A 24,606-nucleotide genomic window follows, 5' to 3' on the forward strand; every position below is an offset into this window, starting at 1 on the left:
AAAAAAAAACCCCCCCCCCCCCAAAAAAAAAAAACCAACTACAGAAAATGCAAACTTGTTTATGGCTATCTTTATACATGAAAAAGCATTCTTTCAGGGCAAAAACAACATTTTTCTCTAGTGTAGGTTAACTTTATATAACTATTCATCTTTGACAAAGCCCTGCAACTGAAAATGAAAGGCCTGTATTTCAAGAAAGATGTGTTTCTAAAAAAACACATTTTGGAGCTATTTTCTGAGGGAATGGCAGCAACACAATTCTCAACAGAAGAACACTCCCACAAAGTACCTCTTTGTAAAAATCTTGAGGCTATCAACCACCAGCTGTCCACTGGCATTACCTAAAAACCAGAACTTCATGTCACAGAAGAATGAACTTTTTCTTTAGGTCAACATTAAGATTTATTGGCACTCAGGAGGGTATACACCAACTTCAAGGTAAAACAGTTTGACACAAATATCTGAGATAACTCTATCAGCACTGTATTTCAGCTACTCCAACCTGCACTGGCTGCTCTTGTCTGAAGTCAGTGACTGCATGATTCAATAGTCTGTGACTTACTGTGAGATGTGAGTTATTGGGGTCAGCAATGTCTCACCCTCCAGGTCAAGCTCATCTGCAAAGCTGTTGGTCCTGATGAAGGGTCCTGTGTTCACATCTAAGAACCCAGGACTTTTTTTCACTGTGAGGAAATATGTAGATAAGGGTTAGGGCAACAGTGTGTAGCTGTTTTTAGAAAGGCTGTACAATACATTTACTGTACATAAGAGGAGATAAATGGCCAAATAAAAGAAATTACTTAAATACAAATAAGAATTCTGTAAGTAGTTGGTATATAGGACAAGACTGCATTCAAAGGAAAATAAGATATGGAAATATTTTTATATGTGAAAATTTCAGCCTCTGGTTATGCAACATGACAATGTCAAATCCTATAACAGAGGAAAAACTTCTTCGCACAAAAAACTCTATTTCAGGTACTTGCTTCAGGATTTTATTGGAACTCAGAACCATCTGTGCTAAAATTATTATTATTCCAGAGAAAAGTTCTGGGGAAGGGGAGGGAAGAAAACCCTATAGCTATTTGTGGATATTCCTCATATATGAGCATTTAGACATTCAGGTGCTGGTCCATGCTCAAGGGATTGTATGTACATTTTGCATTAAAAAGTAAGTGAATAAAAATGTAAACATTATTGGGAGCGAAGACAAGAACCCAGGATTGCCCACTCTCAGGTGAATGCTTTCACTAACGGGTTACTAAGTCATGCTTCCTCTTGCTAGCTCTCTTTTTCTGGCCCCATGAATCTTGCCCTCTTGACAACACAGAGATCCAACTTTAGCAGGAGGGGTTGAGGGGCCTCAGCCTTGCCTCTATCCTGTTGAACAAGAGACTTTCTGGAGAGACAGAAGAAGTGGATCTCAGCCCCGCTCAGGCTGAAGGATCCCATAATCCAAGTCTTCCACTCTCTGGATAAGTGCCCTAACTCTGAGATAAAAGGGGGTGACACCACCAACACTATTTGTTAATGAAAGTGCCTATGACTTCTGTGCTCTGACCTCCTCTCAATAATCAGTGGGAAGGATGCTTAGTATAAGCTTACCTACTGCCCTGGACACCCCAGAGGATACAAGCACTGGGGCACTTTATTTATGAATCCAAAATAGGATTAAGTGTGAAATACATGCTGAGATACCAGCCCTGTTAAGATTGTGGTGCCATTGACTACTTGTAGTAGCAAAACTGTTGGCACCTAAACCACTTAGGCACCTATGAATTTTCAGTCATCTGACTGGGGATTCTGTGGCTCACTTTCTTAGACTTGGATGACCTAAGTCCCACGTAAGTTCTCCTTTAGGCACTTTAAGTGCTTGTTTAGACGTTTCCCCTTGGCTGATATTCATTGGTATTGGAAATACCATAGACTGGTCATTGCATCCATATAGCAGTATACATGTATACATCACACAGGTAATAGGAAACAACAAAAAATAAAACTACATAACTGTGTTTACTGTAACTAGGGGTGTACTTGGTAGCTGTGCTGGACCAACACAGCTACCAAGTACACCCCTGACGCATGGAAGATGCAGAATTTTAGCCAATTTTGGATTTTAAACTTAATTGTAGAACAACAAGGAAGTTTTTTTTTTTTCAATCTCCCTGCCTGCCATATGACACCTCCAGGGAAGGAATTCTACTCAATCAACACATCGAAGAGGTACTCAGCACAGCTCACAAAGACACTGTCATAGATCCAGAGGGACAGTCTTCCATCTTCAGCTCCCCCTGTGCAAAAATTAAGTTTATTTCCTACCTGCGGGGACTTTTTACCATCTTGTACCATCTACACTTTTCCCCGAGCCTGATGAAGGGATGTTGATCCCGAAAGCTTGCAGAAAAGGACAATTTTCTTGGCACTTTCCAGTTGGTCTAATAAAAGGTATCATTTTGGAACCAAGAGTTCTAGTTTTTTGTATGTCTTTACTGTAACTATGTATTTACTGTTAGCAACATTGACTGTGAGCATATGCTGGTATTTATGGTGGCAGCTTTTCAGCAATCCTAACACTATAAAATAGTTCTTTTTTAAAGATCCTCCACTCAGGCTTATCTGTGTGCTTTTTTAATTACGACAGTAAATAGCACCTGCCCAAAATAAGATAACATACAAAGTACAAGCACAAAACAGAAATCAATAATTAAACTACCTTTGTAAAGCATTAGACAATGGCAATAATTCTACTATGTCTTGAACTCAAGAGTTCATGAACATTTAATGAAATGCTTTGACCTTAGATGAGTTGCAACACTAAATTAACATAGTTTACATTATATTTGATAACTGTGCAACCCTGACTATTGTGTTCTTAGGACAAGCAAAGAGGTACTGGGAGGGAACAATTAAGTAGCTGGGCATGTTATTCATAAGGGGCATGTCTACATGAGACATCTACTGTGGAATAGACTAATTAGCTCTGCAGTAAACACTGCATGTGTACACATGCACCCCTATAAGGCTGTAGGAAACTAATTAACTCCACAGCAGAATAGTATTTGTAAATACAAGTAAATACTACCCTCGTGCTCCAGCCCAATGGGGTAGCATCTGTGCATGTGCTGCTGTTGGTTGAAAAACTCTGCAGCAGGATAGTGCTTGTAAATACACACTAGAGCGTCCTTGCACAGCCAGACCCTCCACAGCACATTGAGCTGGCCAGAGTATCCCAGGGCTAGAAGGCTGACCCCAGGGCCCTGTGTCAGCTAGGGCTGCTCTGACCCAGCTTAACATGCTGTGGTCCTGGGTGCATGTTCAAGCAGTGCAACCTGGAGCAATAAATTCTGGAGCAATAAGCCCTGGAGTTTATTGCTTTGCATTAATTGCATGCATAGACTCACCCAAGGAGCATTATCCTACTCCTAACAAAATTAGTAGAGGTTATGCAATGGAAGCATAATTAGGAATAATAAAAAAAAACTTTAAAAATGCAACAAAGTTTTAGTCAGGTACTAGATGACTTCAAAGGCACAAATGCAGTCAGAATTTTACAGATGAGTAATCAAGTAAAAATTGTGATTACATCATCAACCATATGGCTACTCAAAATAAAAATTAAGTAAACTGCTTTTTAGTAATTGCCCTGTGAGAACAGGGATCCTGAAATCACAGGATGAAAAAGAATTGGGTAGAACTATCCCCAGGATATATAATTTTACCTTAAATTAGGAACTCAATTAACACAGTCATGGCTAAGAGCCAATTTTAACAGTATTGGAATGAGAGTTCTATAGCAAATTATAGTAAATTCAAGCATCTGCTGTTATTTTTCTGAGTAATATCATCTGTTGGATTAATCACACATTGCTGCATTCCCCATCCATGATAGTGGTTATGAAACAAACAGCAGAAGAAGCCAGCTTAAGACATGAAACAAAATGACTTTAAAGGGCCTCATATAACTTCGCTAATCAGGCTTCTTTGGCTTTTGCTAAATAAATTCTGAATGTTCAATATTCTGCCAGATGCAGACAAAAGCCAGGATCCTAAAAGTCTCTTTCCTCATTCCATACATAGTACATGCTTCTCTGAACATATTAGTCAAAGAAGAGGTGCCACCTAGCCATGCATTCCAATTATGAATGGCAATAACACCAAACACGAAACCACATGACGTGCTTACCAAGCACTCAAAATTTTCTTTTCCTCATCTGAGGGATGGTATGTGGGAAGTCTTGAAAGAGCTGTTATTGGGTTGTAACAATCATTCTTTTGGTGCTGAAGGTGGGAAGGGCACAGAAATGATATTTAAAAAAAGAAAAGATGAAATTTAAGCTGAATCCAATCCAATTTGAAAAATCTCTGATAGTAACAAGAGAGTTCGCCAGGCATTATATATATTGCCCCCTTGAACAACTTCTGGGTTCACCACTGAGCATGTGGGCCCCCCGCCACCGCACTCCTGTGGGACACTCTATCCACCTCACCATCACAGCGTTCACGAGCCATGCCTGGTACCTCAAGGTATGTAGAAAAAACATTTAAAGCTGTGTCTATGGCAAAATCGCTGATTCTCCAAACCAGTATCGAATCTTCAGATTCAGATTCAGCCAAATCGAATCAGGGACAGTGATCCAAATCAACAAATCCAATCACTGTCCCAGATTTGAGCAAAATCCAAATCTGAATCGAATAGGGACCGCATCGCACACCCGTAATATATGAAGCATCTGCCTACTTTTTGCCTTGATGTGCTAGTAGTCCCCCAGGGTTACTGTGTGGGTAATCTTGGGCAGCACAAGGGCCTCCCTCAGCATTCTCCTATCTCTGTGTTCTTTAACATGCTTTCTGTGTGCAGAACTGCAGGGAGAACCACTACCAAAGAGTTTCTGTGTTTCGCACTCACCTGTACAGGCAGGAGAGGGTGGGGAGTGGGTCACTGATGCCCCCCACCCCTGGCTCCAATGCTCCCCTGCTTATATAGTACTGGATGTCACATATGACACCAGGTATAGATCAGCTGAGGTTTATTCACTCCCTTGGGCAGAAAAACCTGAAAGGAGACTGACTCCTAGAGTCACAAACTCCGTCCCAGGCTATTCCAGAAACAGTGGAAGATGTATTGCCCCTTATTCTAGGCTCAATTTTCCAAAATCTTCACTTTTTATTTTTAAAAATCTTACAAAAATGTTAGTGATATTATTTTGGGGAGGGACCCATTTTTGATCGGCTCTATAGTTTGCAAGCAATTTTTATATTGAATAAATTCAATGATAGGTGTCACGTTTTTGAAAATGTAACAAAGCTGGACAAAAGCAAAATGTAAAGAGCAACAACAAAAAGGCAATGCTGTATTTGCAAATTTTTCCTGTTTTTTTTAACCAGGTCTAGCTAAGATGTTAAAATTGTGAAACAGTAGGATAAAGCTTGGCATAACTATTCCCATGTAACTCAGCAGAAAAAATAGGACTGCATGTAAAAGAACAGCTTTCCTCCTCACAATGTCTGTGTGAAGAGATACGGATGATGGAACCAGAAAATCAAACCAATGCTTCAAACCACTTCAAAACAACACCCACAACCTTAGCCAAAGTGAACCAGAGTGCTGCACATCTGAAAAAATGCAATTAACTGCATTTCAAATATTGTATTAGTTGTTCATATTTGGGTAGCTCTTGGCTCCAGCCCAGGCTACAGGTATCAAAACGCAACAAACAGTAGGTATTTTCATGGCATTTCTGGTATATCCAACATTAAGGAATATTGGAAATCTTTCTAAAAAGTTTTTTCTAGAAAAAAAAGAATTTCAGACCTTTGAAGGTCAGCTAAAAATAATTTTAAAGACCATTAGAAAGGTTTATCAACATCAAAGATTACTCTTCTCTGATCAGACATCTTCCTGCTACTTATACAATGTTTTACATCTAATGTAAACTTTTACATCTAATGTAAAAAAATAATAAACTCCCCAACTGATGGACTTCTGGTAGCTGTCTTTGAGAGGTATTACTATCTATGAATATGTTTAAAAAAATAAGACATGTTTTTTAGAAGAATTTTTTATGGCATCATGTAGCACAAAAGTAATAAAGACTAGAAAAGACAAGGGACATTTCATTTAAGTCATTATACATACTATGGCTGAAAGATTTTCATTGGGGTCTGCCTCCCTACATGTCACATGATTTGAAATCCAAGCATGAGACTCAGAGCGTGTCCAGACGAGTGCATATGTATGGTTTCTGGTGGCTCAAAGCTATTTGAGGCACTGTAACCCTCACACAGCACATGTGCCCCATCTGCCACATGGGAAGATCCCAGTTTCAAAAAAGCCACAGAAAAAAAGTAGTGTGGCACATGCAGCAGCAGTGCATGCCGCCAGAACTGGAGACTGGCCATCCAGAGCCATGCTTTGGCCGCTGACCAGGCTCTGTGCAGCTGGATCAGAACCACTGCTGCCGCAGGAGGCCCCCAGGATCCAAGATAAGGCTGCTGGGGCAGCACTTGTGCCGACCCCAGCCTTCCCTACCCCCACTCAGCACAAGTTGCCATGTGCTGGAGCACATGTGCAGGGGCATGCCCTGGGGCAAAAAGCAGCAGCTTAAGTATGTGCCATGGGAAACGCACATCCCTGCATGTGCACACTCATCTGGATGCACTCATAGAGGTCTTTTTCCAATAGCTGAAATCTTTCCCTTGAGCATGTTTTTTTCATTCCCCACCCCCCCCCAACAAAAAAAAAAAAAATTCATGGAAAGTGTCTACTTTCTACAAAACATTTCAATTTTTGGTTAAAACACTAAAGTTCAGAACTCTATATTCTCTGCATGGAAAAAAGTTTACTTCCACTCTACCATTTTGTCAGACATAGCAAGCAAACTCCAAACTGCAGTGCAAGGATTTAATTACTGGCAATTGCAAAAAGGACAGAGCATTGAAATACGTGTTTTACCTGGAGAAGAAGGAGCACTGGAGGACTGTTGCTCTGCAGAAAGTGATGCCCAGGAATGCTGACGGTCTGAGTCATAGGAAAGATGTACACAACAAGAGTCAGACAGGAAGGAAGGGGAAAAAAAGAGACAGCTGGAGAGACATTCACATGCCTTTAATTCAAAGTCTGTGTTGGGTCTGTCCTCTTTAAAATTAAAAAATAGAAAAATTGGGAAAGAAACTTTTATTAAATTCTTAATTAAAATGCTTGCATGTGTATTCCAGGGCTTATTTAAAACTAACTTACCACTAGGGGGAGGCATTTTGCCTCCTAGAACTATCCCTGTGCACCGCAGAAATAAGTCTTCTGCAGGTTACTGTCCTCAAGTGCCTGACCTGTTCTGCTGGACAGTGTGACTGTAGCTCTGCCTCCTCCCTGCCACATTTGTGGTATGCTTGAGCACTACCTCTCACAAGTGGATAACCACAAAAGGAGTAGGCTCTCTTTTAGGGTTTTAGTATTCTTTACTACTGTGTACAGTAGGCATCACACATAGTTAAGTTTTTGTACAATAGGACAAAATGGAAGTACTGCATGCAGTGTAAGTTGCCTGATTCTATTTTCAAGTGCTTATAATTTTTCCAAACTTAATTTTAGCTGAACATCTTGGGAAAACGTCAATCAAAATGTTTCAGCCAAGTCTACAAGTAAGGTTAGGGAAAATGTTTTTGCTCTTTATTTTTATTTTTTACACCTGTTTTTTCTAAACGTCCTGCTGATATCATATTTTGGAGCAGGGATCATATATTTATCAGAGGTGCTGCCTTCACTTTTGGGGTGCACATTTTCTTAGTCCCATGAGAAATCTGCCTCAATTAACTCAAATTATGAGACTATGGCTACTGACAAATGCTAATTTACTTGTGCAATTGAGATCTAACGATTTTTATGCCGGATCCCAAAAATCAAGCTTTCTGCCATAGAAGGTCTTAATTTATGGTGTTAATCATATCATACGCATGCTCTGTCTCCTCCTCAGCTCCTGTGTGCTGACTAGACTGACTAGCCTAAGGCTGCAATGGCTGGACAGAACTGTCTCTACATTTTCTCCTCCTAACTCCCAAGAACCCTTGTACAGCTTGGCACTGGAACTATGGGCAAGGAGACTGTCTCCCTCTGCTCTGTGTTTGAAGAAGCAGCCTGATTACAAAGCAAATGCAAAAACAAGGTGAACCAAGGTAGGAAAAGAGCAGCCTAGGACTGTGAGGGAGTTGGAAGACAGCACCAGATAAGGAATCTTGTGGATGGGGGAGAGGACTCAGGGTGGGCAAATGGACTTGGACAGAGACTGGCAGGGAGACTGGGACCAGAACCCAGAGGGGTAAAGACTTGGACTGGGGAGCCCAGAGAGGTTCCATTTTGCCTGATACTCTGTTTGTGCAGAAAACAGATATATAAAAAATAAAAACAGTAAACAGCATATTTTCTCCTAACCTTACTTTCAGAATTGGCTGATTAGATTGTAGGGGAAAAGATGGGTGGTCATGTAATTAAAGACTGGATCGTAAAGCATGCAAATGAGACGGCTACATTAAGATTACACAGGGAAACTTAGTTCTGCATTTCTTAACTTCTGAGTGCCTCACTTTGCTATCTTAATACTTTTCTAATATAGGTGTGTGTATATGTGTAGTAAGTATTTATGCTGAGCGCAGGGGTAAATATACTCATTGCTTTTCTTTTTCTCCCCTAAAACTATTGTGAGAACACTGCTAGCTGAATTCCCATTTCTACCAAATTCACTATGTGCCTGTGCAGCAAATGTAAAATTAATTTAAATTGGCTGGCAACCCTTCTTTAGATAATTTCCCCAGTGTTGCTAATGTCAAACAGGCAGAAATGACTTCACTCTTCCTACTCTTCCCCGTCCTCTGCTTGTTCCACCACGTCTGTCATCACTAGAGATCCAGCATTGCCTCAGGTAAAGACAGCAAGGAACCTTATTTTTAGAGTGTAGAGGTAGAGGATTGGGCAAGAGAATGATTCTGGTGGAAAGAAGTTCCATTTCGCTCTGCTCATGCAAGTCAAAACTCTAGTGGAGATTCAGGTTTAACTTAAAACAGGGGTGGTCAGACAGGAACAAAGAACTACAACTTAAACACTGTTACCTCTTCATCTCCTCTGCACCAGAACTCTGTGCAAGTAGAGTGAAGAAATCAGCACTGTATATTTTTGGATAACATAACAAAAGTTCTAGAGTCCCTGGACCAAGTTCTCTGTTATTAAAGTCAATGGGATTTTTTCCAATCTTCAAAGTTTGCACAGTCAGTTCCGTAATAGCATGCAACTCCTGGCCCTCCCACCAAAGTGTTGTTGCGTTTTCACAGACCTAACTCTAATGCTAAACCTTGTTCAAAAGATTCCTTGTTAAGAAGGCTCCGATTTGCATCCTCTCAGAAAAACCCACATATTTATGGGGACTTGAAAGGTCAACGACTCTAGACTGGTGCTGTTCTCGTAAAAAACATGGTTTATGTTCTCAGGTGCCCATCTCTATATGAATGCCTCCATGCATTTTTACAGGTGCAAGCATTTATGCCTGTAATTTCTGAATGCATAATATAGTAGATCAAGTCTGGAAATTTTGCTGGTACCCTCATCTCTCTGGTTAGGGAAGTCCTGTTTGCCTAAAGGTTTTGAGCTCAGTTACTGGTTGTTTGATCACTTCATGATGGAGTATTAAATGCACTTGATTATGATGCAATAATGCAAGAGAATGGATGGTATCCAGCACTTTATAAACAAGTAATTTATAAACAGGCTTCCTGCTTTTCTGCCTCAGTAATGAAATTGTGATTGTGACCAGATGTGCAAGGTCTATTTTAGTTTATCACAGTGTCTTTGGTAGCAAAGGAATTCTAGCAAGCTGTCACTAGGCACACACAAAAGCACTTCAAATAATGTTACATAGTCATAGTCTGGCATGCTGAAGAGAAATTAATTTTCTTCAACTTACCAAGCAAATTTAACATTCCTGTTTTTCCTGTATACTTGTAAGAGTTTTTGAGAGGAAAGAACACAGATAAAAAGAAGATAAAATAAGTGTCAGAAGAAATGGAACATTTTAGATTGACAGCTAAAGAGCTCATTCTGAAGTAGTATTAGTAATCTCTCCACAAATCACATTGCCCTGTAATATGTTTAAGGATTCAAAATCTCAAAAAAGGGATTTGATAAATATAGGCTTTCATAAAGCTTGCATATTATGTCAGTTGGTGAGAAGATATTTTTCAGTGATTGGCCCATAGAATCAGGTCAAAGTTTATCTGCCTTCCAACCACTAAACCATTTGAACAAGATGCGATTGTTAATCATTCAAAAGAGGCCCAGGAAGCCTATAAGTGAAGAAAGATTGTAAAACAGGACAGTAGTACACCCAGAATGATATAAACAGTTGAGTGTTCCTTCCTGAACTATAATATGTCTGGTTTCAATTAACACTCTAATCATCTCATTATAATTGCCATAGCATGTAGTCAAGTCAGCCAATTTTATGAAAAAAATGTAAGAGCTTAAATATCTAAATGATCTATAAAATGTACCTTTAAAATTGTACTTCATTTGCTATGAGCATTTTTACAATACTTAAAACACAGAAATTAACAGTCTCTAATACAATATGATTTAAAAAGAAATATATTGTAATCAGTTATTTTATGTATTACTTCTAACATGCCTAAAAATACTGTAATTGCCACAGAACTATAAAACATTCTTCCTAATGATGAATTACACAGATGGCTCGTATTTATTTCAAGTACATATAAAGCACTGTCACGTTCTATCTAAATATTTAATGTATAACCTATAAATTGCAAGAAGGGAGAGGTCATGGTTGCATGTGGCAGACAAGGAGAAGTTATGGGTTTATCAGTTCTCTGATGCCAATGTGCAAGAACAGCACACAGCTTGGTTGAACTTCTTGGGGTAGAGATCATGGGGATATAGTTGATAACCAAGACCCTATCAACTGAAAAGCAGGTGATTTAGGCACAGAGACAGTAATTTTACTTGCAGGTGGAAGACAATATTTAAACTTAGCCTAAAAAAGCTATAGTGGAGCATTTTCATTAAGTGAGCTATTGAACTGTATCAAGACCAGACAGGGGCAAAAGCTAGAGGAAAAAGTATTTCTGGGAAAGAAGAGGCAGCATATTCTACCACAAGCCCTTCTTCTGGACCAGTAATTCTCAACAATGGTGCCACAAGATGCTTTTTATGGATGCCACAGAGTGCCCCACTATGTTAGTACTGTTAGGTGTGCAAACACCTACCCATAATCCACAAGTTAAACCCAAGGATGTCAAATAGGAATAAAAAAAATTCTGACCTGCTGCAGTCTTTCTGAGTTCTTTGCTACAAAAGAATTTCTCTGTTATTTTTCTCTAGTCAAAAAATGAGTGAAAGCTAAGAGCTGGTATTTTCTGACAGGTGCCTTGAATCTCATGAGGATTGCCTGAAGTCTAAAAGGGTTGAGAACCACTGTTCTAGACATATGCTGTTTTAACCATCTTAACTAGAATCCTGTGTGTAATTAATCAATAATTCATTACTGTTACGTTATAACTGAATATCTTACCAGAACTGTCATATGCATCAATACTAAAGTCAGATTTCCTGTCATCCATCACATGGTCATAAGTGATGTGTGGTACAGTTAATATTTTATCAGGGGAAGATGGTCCATTGTCCTTCTCTAGCTTAAACTTCTTCTTTTTCACCTAAAAAATGAATACAAATTAGATCGGGGTTGGACTAGATGACCTCTGGAGGTCCGTTCCAGCCCTATTTCTCTATGACTATATGTGATTATATGACTATAAGACTTCTTGGACCAACTCTAATTAAAGTGCCCCACCGCCCCCACCTCCTGGAGCATGTGTATAAATGCCCATAAATAACAAACAAGCTTAATTAGAGGATAACCAGATCAAAGAGATTCTCACCATTTGTATTCACTAACACCCTCCACTCATGATAATTTTTACAAAAGTTGGAAATTAATCCCAGCACCCTGGACCAATTCCAAGTTGAATAATGGCATTCTGCTCACCTATATCCGCCCCCTGCAGTTTCTGTTAAATTAAAATATTCACTTTCACTATCTGTGTGTAACAGAGTGGTTTGTCCCTTGCAAGAGAAGCAGAGCCTCGGACAGATGAACCCAGTTCCAAACCATGGCCTTTTACTCATAAATGTTCTGTTGGAGGATCAGCCATCAAACTAGGAACGGGGGAGGGGGTGGGGAACTGGTATTTTCACCAGGGCTATGGACAGACATTTAAAAAGCCAGAGCCTGAATTGATTCAATCTTTGCAGGTTAGTCTAACCTGCCTAGATTGAACCAATTTGGAAGTGAACAGACATTTCCTCTGAACAGAGGAAATCCAGGCACAAGCCTGTAGTGGCTCAGGCCAGGAGCCAGTGGACACTAGAGTGCACCCTCAGCTGCAGGGAAGCTGTGCTGGGGGGGGGACATGGCTAGCCCTGGTGGTAGCTTGAAGTGAACTGGGCAGGAAGGGGGTTTAATTCCCTCCTCCCTATCTGGACCCAAACCAGAGTCCGCCAGGTGCTCCCCCTTCACTGCCGTAGTGGCAGGTGTGGGGGCATGCCAGATGCCAGCCAGCATGACCCCTGGAGGCATAGGGGGCAGTGAGGGGGTTTATTCCCAACTCCATCCCCTCTTCCCCCAGGAGACCACAGGGGGGCCTTCCCCTCCCCGACCACCACGACCGATCGCTCCCTGCATCAAGGCAAGCAGTGGGATAACCTCCCTCCCTGCCACCTCTGTCAGATGCTGGGGCAAGCAGTGACACCAGTGCTTGGAAGGGTGGCCATAGCCCCTAAGACCCATTGCCACTCACCCTATGCAGTCTGTAGCAGCTCTGCCTGTCCCACTCCTGCCCACAGTGTTCCCCCCCCCGTCAGGAAGAGCCTTGCGCTCTGGAAAGCCATAAGAGGGGCTGAAGCCCCTGTCACAGTCACTCCCCCCTCACCATTCCAGCAGCAGGGGTGGGGGCGTGGCCAGAGGCTGCCTGGCATGGCACCCTTAGGTGAAGGGGCAGGGATGGACGTTATTCCCCCCTCCCTTTGGCATCTGGCTGAAGGGGCAGGGAGAGGGCTTATGCTGCTGCTCGCCCCATGCAGGTGATCAGCAGTGGTGGTCAGGGTGGGCAGATCCTGCTGCAGTCCCCCCCCGGGCAGAGGGTGGAGGAGGAAATAAACCTTCTCCCTGCCCCCTCTGCCTTACGGAGTTACGCTGGCCAGCATCTGGCCACACCCCTGACCCTGCTGCTGCAGCAGCAAGTGGGGAGCGCCAGGGAGACCCCAGCTTAGGTCCAGACAGGGAAGGAGGAATTAAACCCCCTCTCTGGCCAGTTCACTTCAGGCAACTGCTGGGGCTGGCCACACCCCTGCCACTGGAGCAGTGAGGGAGAAATGCCTGGCAGGTCCACGCTGGTGGGACAGGGGAGGGAGGGAGAATAAATTTCTTCCCTGCCCCCTTTGCCTTAGGGGGGGCCGGAGGTGGTCCAAACCCCCACCCCTGCCCACCTGTGCTGCAAAGGTGGGGCCAGCCCTGCTCCACTGGAGCAGAGAGCTTAGCCCCACCCAGGGCGGCAGAGCATCCTAGAATGCTGGGAGACTCTGGTTTAACTTAAACCAGGAAGGGGTCTGAGGGAGAAGTTTGGCTTGAGCTCAATCAGTCTGATACTACTTTCAACTAGGTTTACTTCTAACCGGTTTCAGGCATTTTGGAACTGGTTTATGTGCAACTTCTGTTCCTAGCCCAGGTGACCACGATGTCTCATGTAAAGTAGCCAACTTGCGGGATGATTAGCAAATTAGCTCAGGCAGAATGGAACTCAGCATTGGCTAATTTGCCCTCCCAAGAAACTGCATAAATGAATCTGCTCTGAGTGTCATACTGCTGCAGCTAGACTGCTACTAGTATCCACACTGAGTGACTGTAGTATGGACATGCTCTGACTCAACTTTCAGAATGAGAGTAGGAGCACCAACCAGTCTACAGTCCAGAGAAACTTGGAGGGAGTAGAATCCAGACCCTAACTTTTTCCTAAATTTTGAGTGATTGATTTTCCTAAATTAAATATAATATATTTACAGTTATACATTTAATATACCTTTTCTATGTAAATTATATATACTATTTGACAAGAATCCAAATTTGAACATCAGATCCTTGAAACTGGAAGCAGTTCAGAACCAGATCTGAATAGGTTCAGGTCTTTTATATCAATTGGAAGTTGGCAATTGCAGACTGAACTGAGAAAAGATTTGGGGTTCAAGGCTGAATGCTGACTAGCATTCAGATTAGGTAGTGTTGACTGTTCTGGTGGCATATCAGACTAAAATAATGGAAACCTTGCAAAATTGCTTCTTAGATTTTAGCTGTATTCAAACCATAACCTTAAAGTAGGCCTCTGTTAATTACAACCAAAGCTACAGAGGCAAGATTCAGTGGGTTATCACTGAGGACTGAATCTTACCCCTCTGAAATTGGAGAGGTTCTAATTTCAGGGTAAGGCCTCTCCTAAGAGACCAGCCTTTTTCCCATATAACCCAACCCCAAATATAACACACCCTATTTTTGGAAGGCCAAGGAAGAAAAAGAGATCTTACCTAGAAGTACAAGTAAGTACCTGGGGTCTGGGATCTCTGGGACTAGGGGCCATTTGCTGGGGCTTGAGGCTTGGGAGCCACTGGTTGCATGCTGGAGCTGGGAATCAGGGCTAGAGGACTGAGAGCTGGGGGCTACACAATGGGGACTTGGGGACTGGAGGCCACATGCTGCGCCTAGGGGCTTTGAGGCTGTGCTCTGGAGCTGGGAGCTTGAGGGCTGGGGGCAACACACTGGGGGCTTGGGACCAGGTGCCAAATGTCACATACCAGGACTGTGGGACCATGAGTAGGGGGCTTGAGAGCTGTGCACCAAAACTGGGGGCTTGGGATTTGAGTGCTGCATGCTGGGACTGGGGAACTGTGGAGCAGGGACCACATGCTTGGAGCACTGGGACTGGGAGTTTGGAGGCAGTGTGGCAGGGCCCAATCTGGCCATGGTGATGCCAGGGCCACATGGCAGTGCTAGGTCCAATTCAGCCACAGTGCAACTGGGGGCTATTTGATGGGGACTGATTCACTTGCACCTACCCCTGGAGGCCACATGGTGGGGTTGGGTCTAATTTGAATATGGCAGTACTGGGGGCCGTGTAGCAGGATAGGCCCAATCAGGCCATGGCAGCACTCGAGGCCATGCAGTGGGTCCAATTCTGCCACAGGCCAAGCACGTGCTCTAGCCCATCAGTTCTCAACCTTTTGCACCTACATCCAACCTACATAAGGGCAAAAAATCCCAGTCCAACCAGTCGATGAGTGGGAGGGGGGCGTCCCCCAGTGGCCAATTGAAGCATGCCAAATCAAAACCGGAAGTCCCACCGTGGCACTTCTGGTTTTACTGCCATGACCTGAGTCCCACCAGTGGGATGCATCCCACTGGTTGAGAAACCCTGCTCTAGCCTGTTCCCGCATGTTGCTGGGGTGGGAAGCTTCCCATGGTTCCAGACACTTGACAGCAGGGCAAGGGGCTAGGAGGGGTGTGCAAAGCGGTGGCAGAGTTTATTGGCTGTGGCTCTGAGAGCCACAGCATTTAATGATGCAGCTGTTCTGCCTCTCCCTCCACCCCTGCCACCAAGTGCCCAAATTCATGGGGGGCCTTTTCCTCATATGCAACACAATTTTCCCCAGTTTGGGGAGTAGGTTATATGTGAGAATATATAGTAGGTGTTTGTCCCTTCAAAGTTAGGAAGGCCAAGAACACAGGACCTTTTTGCTCTGAAAGCATGGTCCACAAAGCAGACATCATTTTTTCTTTCCAAATTTCATCCAAATCATGTTCAGTAGGACTCAGTTCCTCACCTAGCAAGTTATTCATTATATTTATACTGTATATAAATAGTTGTGAATCTTTAACTACATATATGCTTCAGGCCTAAGTGGTCCCAAAGGACCTATGTATTTGTACACAAGATGTTATTATCAAATGATAGGTTAAACCATAAAAATAATATGTGATCAGCAGCACAGGTTTGTTTATTTTTTACCAATGCAAGTTCCTTCACTGAAAGTTTGTATGTACCTTCCTGTTGCTCATTTTCAGCATTATACATTCAGTTACTGATTGACTGAAGTGAGTTATACTACTGCTGCTCCCTCCCCAAACTTGACACCCATCAAAATCAAATTAGTGAATCACAGCAAATTAAGCTATAGTTATAAATGCTTTATGAAGAAAATCACAATGCTGATATGAAAGTGAAGCTTTAAGACCAAGTAACATCCTGAAATACAAATACAGTTCACTGTTTTTGGAAAAAAAGCAGATTCAATATAATCTGTATAAACATATTAATGGAACTACCAAAATAAGAAAGAAAATCAAGATTAGTTACCGATACCATTACAGATTTCTTTGGTTTTGGACTTGGTGACATCAAATGATAGTTCCTAGCAGGTTTTCTTATGTATATTTTCCACGTAGAAGAATCTGGGTTTTCTGCTGCATAACACCTCCACGCAGTCTAAAATAGTTGTTAGCAAAATAATTACTATAATAAATTATTTGTTACAGTTTTTTGTTAAAATGCAAATTCTGCAATTTCCTCTCTACAAATGTAGAGTAGTTTGCCATTTGAAATTTTTGTGGAAAATCCTCATTTAGTAACTTAAATCCTACTAGTTTGAAACAGTTTTATAACGATAAAAAAGGGAGAAAATCTTTTTTTAAGCATATCATTTACTTGCAATAGGTTAAATCAGGAAAGGAAGGACTACCTAGACAGTACAACTCTGGGACTCAATCAGGCCCTGTGTGATCCTGGATATACCACTTTCTGTTCTTTATGTCCCTATTTGTAAAATAGGAATAAAACTTTCCTGCCTCGCTGATATGTTGTTAAGAAAAAGAAATCATTGATCCTTGCGAGTCACTAGCACTAGATATAATAAACAGACAGTACAGTGAAAGAGGGGCCAATCCTACTGGGTTGTGATTTCTCAGAGGCTAAACAGAAATTTCTCTCACAGAAATAGCCAAACTATTCTATATAGGCAGGCTGAGGAGTTTCCCTAGTGTACTCTGCACACACAGCACAAAATAAGATACAGGTCAAGTAATAAAATCTCACACCAACTTGCCCTGGGAGGCATTGCTTTCCTCAATTTTAGGGCTTACCAAAGATACTGATATATTTAAGCCAAAATATTCAAGAGTGGGTGCTTAAAATTAGGCAACTACGCTCCCAATTAGTCAGAGGGAGCTCAAACCTTTGAAAGTCAGGCTTCTCATATAAGCAGTACCCTAGGCACCCAATTCTTTAATGGTAGGCATCCAAATGGTCCAGTGGCCCAATTTTCATGGAAGTTAGCATCTTCCAGTCCCAATTCCTAAGTATGAGGACACAGGCAGCTATTTTGAGCACCCAAGTCTGAAAATGTAAGCCTCGTTCCATAAGATGGGTACAACAGAACTGCAGCCAAGAAATATGTATACATCTCAAGGTACTAAAGCCATGCAAGGTTAAGCTGTAAGATAAGGGAAAGCACTGTGGTTGCCTACAGACATTTAGGGCCCACATTCTAACACACGGTGCTTTATACAAAGCACTATAAGTTAGAGATCACCCCCCACCCCCAGACCTAACAGACATTCACCTGTTGAGGCAGACCACCTTGGCCAGCCAGCAGTACTCTAGCAGTCTCCAAAATGTCCCTCTCCCCAGCCCCACCCCATCTCATCTCCAGCCACAACAAAGCCAAGCTGGCATCTCCTTCTTTATTCTTTCAGGGTCAAGAGGCTTGAGTGGGAGGCAGAGGAAGGGAGCCCTCCCACACCTGGCTTGAGCCTCTTGACAGCAGCAACAAGCAGTTGCCAGCTCAACTTTGCCATAGCTAGAGCTGTGAGGGGAGGGGTGAAACGGAGCATCCTCGACTTGTGGACCCCCCAAGCTTCCCCAGCTGGGGTACTGGGGGAAGCCAGGCTGGGCCCACGAGATGAGCGTGGCTCCCTTCCCCCACCCCCTGCACAGACCTCTTGGCAGCTGCCACCTGGGATTTGCTGTGGCCAGAGCTGGGGGTGTGAGATGGGGTGGAATGGAGCCCTCTTACCTCACAAGCCCAGCCCAGCTCCCCATTCCAGCCTGCCACCCCTCATCCAGCTCCAGCCATGGCAAACCTCAGCCAGCAGCTGCATGTTGCCCCCTCCTCTTCCCTAAGGCACTCTGCTCTACAGCAACTTCATCTAATAGTTGATTTATCCAAGGTTGAATTTTCACAATTGTCGATTTTAAAAGCACTCTGCATCTGTGAACATGTGTTATGTCACAGTTATAGAGAGCTTTCAGAGGCCAGATCACACAAATAAAGTAACTTATGTAAACACCCTATAAAGCACAGGCCTTAAGATATGACTAAAATAAATAAACTTGTTATTTTTCTAAGATCTTCCATCAGTCTAATTTCAGTGTTTGACTGCATCTTATTTCTGTTGCCACAGCCTTTAAGCCAGGAGTCAGCACCTCACACAGCTCAGAATTCTTTAAAGCAATCACCTCGGGCCCCTTGCTTTGAGAACAGGCCCTAGCTTTATGAAGGAAAAGAATAAAGGAGGGCAGCACTAGAGAATATCAGAAGTCTAAGGTAGGGAAGAAAATGAAGGGAAGTGAATACAGGAAGTTGGAAAATAAAGAATCTAATGGTCCACCTGAGGGATGAATAAAATTTCCATTAACAGGGTTGTGAATTGTATACAGATGTTAAGGAATATATTGTCTCTATGGGGGAGCAGGAAAGAAGACAGAGGAAAAAAACTAATTTCAACTGTTTTGTCTTGCCTTTAGATAGTCAACATCTGAATAAGTCTGCTTTTTGCAGGAATGGTCCTGTTTAGCCAGACCACAGATTAAATTCCCTATTCCACTACACTTTTGTAACAACTCCTGTTCATACCTCTTCACTCCTAGTTCAAAGCCCTCTTCCATCCAAGCAGACGCTTTTCATTTCCATAGAAACTTTTCTTTGATTTAGCTGAGCCGGAATCTACTTCTCCTTCCAATCTGAGGATAGGCACCTGATGCCGAAAAACTTGTCCAACAGCTCTCCTAACTATATGGTTGGTCCAATAAAGATATTACTAAGAAGCCTTGCTTCTCAAACTGTGCTACAACCAAATCCCTAGATTTAAACCATCTCCTGCATTAATCTTTGGATTCCTCAGATTATGGTCCAAATGTACAGCTAACTTGCTCTTTCTATAAAGGAACTCAGCTGGGACTCCAAATTTGGGCACTGCTGAATTTAGAAAAGTTCATATGTACATGAAAATTGCATGGCTCTGGTGCTGGTCTACATTTCTCTTGTGCTCTGTCTCCTTTATCCAAAATCATTTAAGTTTCCAATGTCTGATAAGGACATCAAAATAAGGAAATGCAGCTAGGAAGCAGTAACAATTCAAAAATACTAGTATTTACCTTGGGTGAAATCCTGGCCCCATGGAAGTCAGTTCCAAAACTCTCATAGCCTCCACTGGAGCCAGTATTTAACCCTATAGTTCTACCAGAAATAATATCTGGGTCTTGCATCTACAAGAGTATCTAAATGTTACATGGCAATCTCCCCTCAGAGCAGAATTTTTTTAAAATAAAATTTTGCTTTGGTTCTTGTGTCATGATTTTTTTTTTAAGTTTGTACCAAAAGAAAACTTGGCATATTTGACTTTGCTCAGATTCAGATCAAGATTTTTCTGAAAAGAAAAAAAAATGCTTTCAGTGGAAACGAGGTATGAATTCCTGTTGATCTCTTATTTCAGTAAAGAAAGATCAAACAACAGTACTAGTGTTCATTCTGACACAACTCATATCAAACCATCAGCACCTCCAAGAAATTTGTAACAGTGGGTGCCTACACACATGCAGTGAGGCTGCTCTGACATGCTGTAATTACAGCATGTCATAGCAGACTCAATTAATCGAGTCTGCTGGAGCGTGGCGCTGCACTGAAAATGGCGGCGGGGTGCTTTAACTAAAGCTCACCTAATAAGCTTTAGTTAAAGCACCTCTGCCACCATTTTTCAGCATGGGGATGCTGATACACGTGATACTCTGGGCACTTTAATTAGAGTGGCTCTCTGAGCTGCTTTAATTAAACAACCCTCCTGGAGCACATGTATAAATGCCCAGGGGATTTAAACCACATGCTACACTTTGAAAATGAAGATTCCCAATTGCTCTGTCCATAATTTGTACACTTTGGGCAGGAATGTCATGCAACTACCTAAAAGACTTGCACTCCCAATTCCCAAATAATTTTTTAAAGGGGACTGGTTGTAGAAATCCCTTGGGCAGCTTTGAAAACATGAACCTAAATTGAAAGGGCAAATGTAAGAACTGCAATGTAGAAGCCTGGGTACCTGAATGAGGGAGGCAGCGGCTGGAATTTGACGGTTAAAGTGCTTCTGCCTTTGTTTCTGTTGCACCTTTAGGGCAAAACCTGAACCGAGAATTCCCTGTGGAAAGAAAGAAAAAACAAAGATCTCATTTTTAGAAGGAAAAAAATATATCAACACCCTGGCTAAATTACTTCATATTAATATAAGTTTTATTCAACATCATAAAACAACCAAACTAATTATTTAGAGGAAGTGACTTAATAGTGCAGTAGTTTTAAGTCACGATTGGCATTACTTCTCAAAGCATAAAAGGTTAGCGCTATTGCAGCCCGATTCAAGTCTGTAGTGTTTCTGTCAGAGTCTGTAGGACCCTTTCTATTGACTTCAACAGTCTATAGCTCAAATAGCTAGTGAATTGGCATACATGGTATTGCTCACAGTCTGAAAACCACATAAATGCTTGTGTGAGAAAATAGTAGAATCTGGGAAAGTACTTGAACCTTGGCTTGCCTAACTTTCAATGTAATGAAAAGTCATTTATAGATGTTCTACAGTTTGAGGTCATGAGCAAACTTTTACTGCATTGGGTTTAGAAAATTTGGTCCCATGGTTCTCACCAATGACAGCAACATAGAGACTAGTGTTGATAGGCCACAGTTGCGTTTATCTGCATATCATCTGACGCCCCTCAGACGCAAATGATCAAATGGAGGGTTTTTTCATACATGCCTTCATCATCCATGTAAGTTGAGATGCTCAGGTACCTTTTCAGGCCCAAATGGGGGAACTCATGTACCTAGGCACATACATGTTTTTGTAGCTCATCTGATGGAGAGGAGTTAATCTAGTGTTTAGTAACTGACCAGTCAAAAAGTGCTTAGTTAAGTGACTTAGCCAATACTGTCAAATAATAGTAAAATATTTAAGCTTTAATTTATTAGAGCAGTGAAGAGAGAGGCTTTAATCTCTAGTCAGTTAGATACTTATGATAATTATCAAAAAGAATTGAGATAACTATTCTTGTGAAACACTAGTTTAAATTCTAAAAAACTCTCATGAAACTTTATAACTATGAATATTAGGTAAGCGTAAATGTGAATAATATTCAAGACTGAACAAATTTCTTTTTCCTTGGCTTTTATCCCAACACACCACCAAAAATAAAATACCCACAGCAACTATAAAAGACAATATCCTAAACCACCTCTAAAGTGCTTAAAACTGAATTAAGTGAAATGTAGGCACCCAAGTCACAAAGAGAGATCCAAATTCACCTTCATTGACCATAAAACCACTCAGGCACATAAATTCATTAGATATCTCCATCTTGGCCGCAAAGCCCCTTAGGAGGCTAGGCTTGGACTATTGCTCATGCTCTGAAGCAGCCCAGGTCACTTGTTTAAGACTTTTTGAGCCAGACTGGAAGCAGTGGCCATGGAGGAAGGCATGCAAAGCTATGGAATGGAGTTCCTGCTGCCTGACTGGGATAACTCAGCTACAGAGAACTGGGGAGAAACTATAAAAAGAGGCAAAGCAGCCTACTGATGAGACTGGTAGGTGGAGAGAAAGAATTAAATTAGAAAAGATTCAAGTTTGGTTTTTTTTGGTGGGGGGAGGGGTTCTTGTTTTTGGTTGGTGTTTTGTTTTGTTTTTTTGCCATCCTGGGGGCAGACCTTCATGTTGTTTATTTAATTTATTTCAATACAATCAAAACAAATGCTTTAAAATAAACAGTGATTTTATCTGTCAAAATTATAAAAAAATAAAAATGGAATTCTTCCAACACCAATCATAACAGAGCTTAGGTGTGAGTTAAGCCTCTAAATGGCTGATCATCAGGATCACTTCTGATCAGACACAGTAGCCTAAGCCAAGATGCTTAGGTATCTTTTCAGGCCAATATGGAGGCACCTCATGAATCTAGTTACATAAGTGTTTTTTGAAGCTCAGCTGCTGTAGTGAAAATAATCTGGATTGCTCTTTGTTATGTAGGCAGCTAAATTCCACCAAACCTTCTTTAGTCACTTACGAGTTTGATTTGATCTGTCCCTTAATCCTTTCAAAGCCATGTACAGAAATGTCTATACACTTCTAAATATTTTGGGCCTACATATCCTGATTTAATAGGGAACTAAAGTATATGTTTAAATTCAACCTTATTCAACAAAGTGCTTAGCAAAAGCTTAAAATGTGTTTGATGTCTCAGGGAATTAAAAGCTAAATCAATCTTATCACACTCACGGAAAGCGTAATCATTAAAGCAATTAACATATACATTACTTAATTTAACACCTCTCAAATCAGCAGAAAATGTTTTTCCAGTATAAAATTTCATTTTCAGGCTGAAACATCCATTTCTCAAAATATTCTAGCAAATACAATTCTTACATAAAACTAAACACAAGAAAGGCTGCTTTTTATCTACTTAAGATATTATAAAAGTATGCAGAGGAATTGAAACTTATTCATAAAATATGCATTTATTAATCCATTCAAAAATAAACTGTCAGTAATAAGATAAAAGAACATACCGCAGGAAGGGCAAAGAATGAAATAGCAAAAACTGAAAAACAAGAAGCAATGGTCTTTCCTATCCAAGTCTGAGGCACCTTATCCCCATAACCAATAGTCGTAACAGTCACCTATAAAGAAAAATACATATTGCATTATCAGCAAACATAAATGTTGTTCTCATCAGACATTTTTACATGAACACTCAGTGTGTTACTGTTAAACTTGTAGAATTATGCACAAGTCTAATTTTACCACCGAAATCTTACTTCACCAGTCAAACTGAAGAAAAATGAAAAAAAATGAGTAATTATTACATCAGGTCCACATGAAACATTCCCCCCCACCCTTCCCCTTTACTTTGGTAAAATCAAAAACTGAAAAGATTATTCTGTTTCAACTATTCTAACAGTTCCAGTTACCAAATGTTCTCAGACAGCAACTCTTTTAATTCTGAACAGACCCCAGGACCAGACCCTAGATACTAGGGTACTGGTTATATTTTGATTTACCCCACTATTTGCATAACCTTAGGAAAATTAATTCACTCCCCCTTGTGCAAAAAAAGTACAGGAAATTGAATTACAATAAAGTATATGTACATTGTAAAGTAAAAATATTAATTTAGGTTGTCACGACTTGGAAAGCATTAGAGTACATGAAATTGCTGGGACATGGGTTAGCGGCCAGCCCAGTTCAGAATTGCTGATTTTATGTATGTGCAAGAGATATTTGCTAAGGCTATAACATTACTATTACATCTGAAGGACACACACAGTGAACCTGTATGCGACTACAGGGGTCAATTATAAAATACATTAGAGCTTAGTATTAATGGAAATTGTCATGGCAAAAGTTGAGCAATTTCATAGAGAAATTGAGCAAAACAGATTAACAAATCCTTAAAAATGCAGCCTGTTCAATGAATTACTAAATTTGCACGTCAGCAGCAAATACAGACAGCTTAATTTACAACACGGAGGAAATACCTGTAAAGTTAGGTTTTCAAGACATGGATGTGAAGATTACCACAATACCTATGCAGTATAACAAGGTTTATTGAGGCTGTACTGAGTCATTATTTACAGGAAACTGAGGCTTTCTTCCATGCCCTCCAGCACTAAGAGAATCTGCTATAACAACAAAAGTATGGTAGGTGTAAACTCCATCTCCAAGATCAGTTAAAATTTACACAAAGCATTTCCAAGTTTGGAATTCTGGCCAGTTGGGTGGCTAATTTTATTCAGAGGCAAATGGTAAACTGGATGTGGCACTGGATTGGGGCACTGGAGACACATATTCAAATCCAAGATCTTTCACTCGCTCAAGCAATTACCCTCTGTAAGTTGCTTTACTTGTGCCTTGCCTCCCCTCCTACTGTGTTTTAATTTTTTAGATAATTTTTTCAAGGGATGGAAAGCCTGGCTTGAGGCCCTTGCCCATCTTTGATAATGCTCCTGTTATAAGGCAGGAATGAGTTGGTGGATGTGACACAGCAATCTCAAACAAGAGGTCAGGTTCCCCTCGGTTCTGCCCTGCACATTCTTTTGCATCTTGTATATATACTTATGACCAGTATTAGGTAGGGTAGGAAGCAGCCTAGGAAAGATGCCACAGTTTTATTTTGTTAAAAAAAAAGGGGGGG

At 41.3% G+C, this 24,606-nt stretch overlaps 1 protein-coding gene across 1 annotated transcript in view; it reads right to left on the reverse strand.

The window, feature by feature from the left end:
- KCNQ1 (potassium voltage-gated channel subfamily Q member 1) overlaps positions 1 to 24,606 on the reverse strand; it is a gene marked incomplete at its 5' end in the record, with an annotated part of 669,633 nt that overhangs the window by 460,665 nt on the left and 184,362 nt on the right. Inside the window, 6 exons of the mRNA XM_019519725.1 lie at positions 563 to 683; positions 6,953 to 7,018; positions 11,571 to 11,712; positions 16,459 to 16,587; positions 20,472 to 20,567; positions 22,982 to 23,092. Coding sequence (XP_019375270.1) covers positions 563 to 683; positions 6,953 to 7,018; positions 11,571 to 11,712; positions 16,459 to 16,587; positions 20,472 to 20,567; positions 22,982 to 23,092 — 665 coding nt within the window. The remainder of the gene's footprint in view (positions 1 to 562; positions 684 to 6,952; positions 7,019 to 11,570; positions 11,713 to 16,458; positions 16,588 to 20,471; positions 20,568 to 22,981; positions 23,093 to 24,606) is intronic.

Source organism: Gavialis gangeticus, unplaced genomic scaffold, assembly GCF_001723915.1.
Source record: "Gavialis gangeticus isolate Ggan-Ray unplaced genomic scaffold, GavGan_comp1, whole genome shotgun sequence".
NCBI lineage: Eukaryota > Metazoa > Chordata > Crocodylia > Gavialidae > Gavialis > Gavialis gangeticus.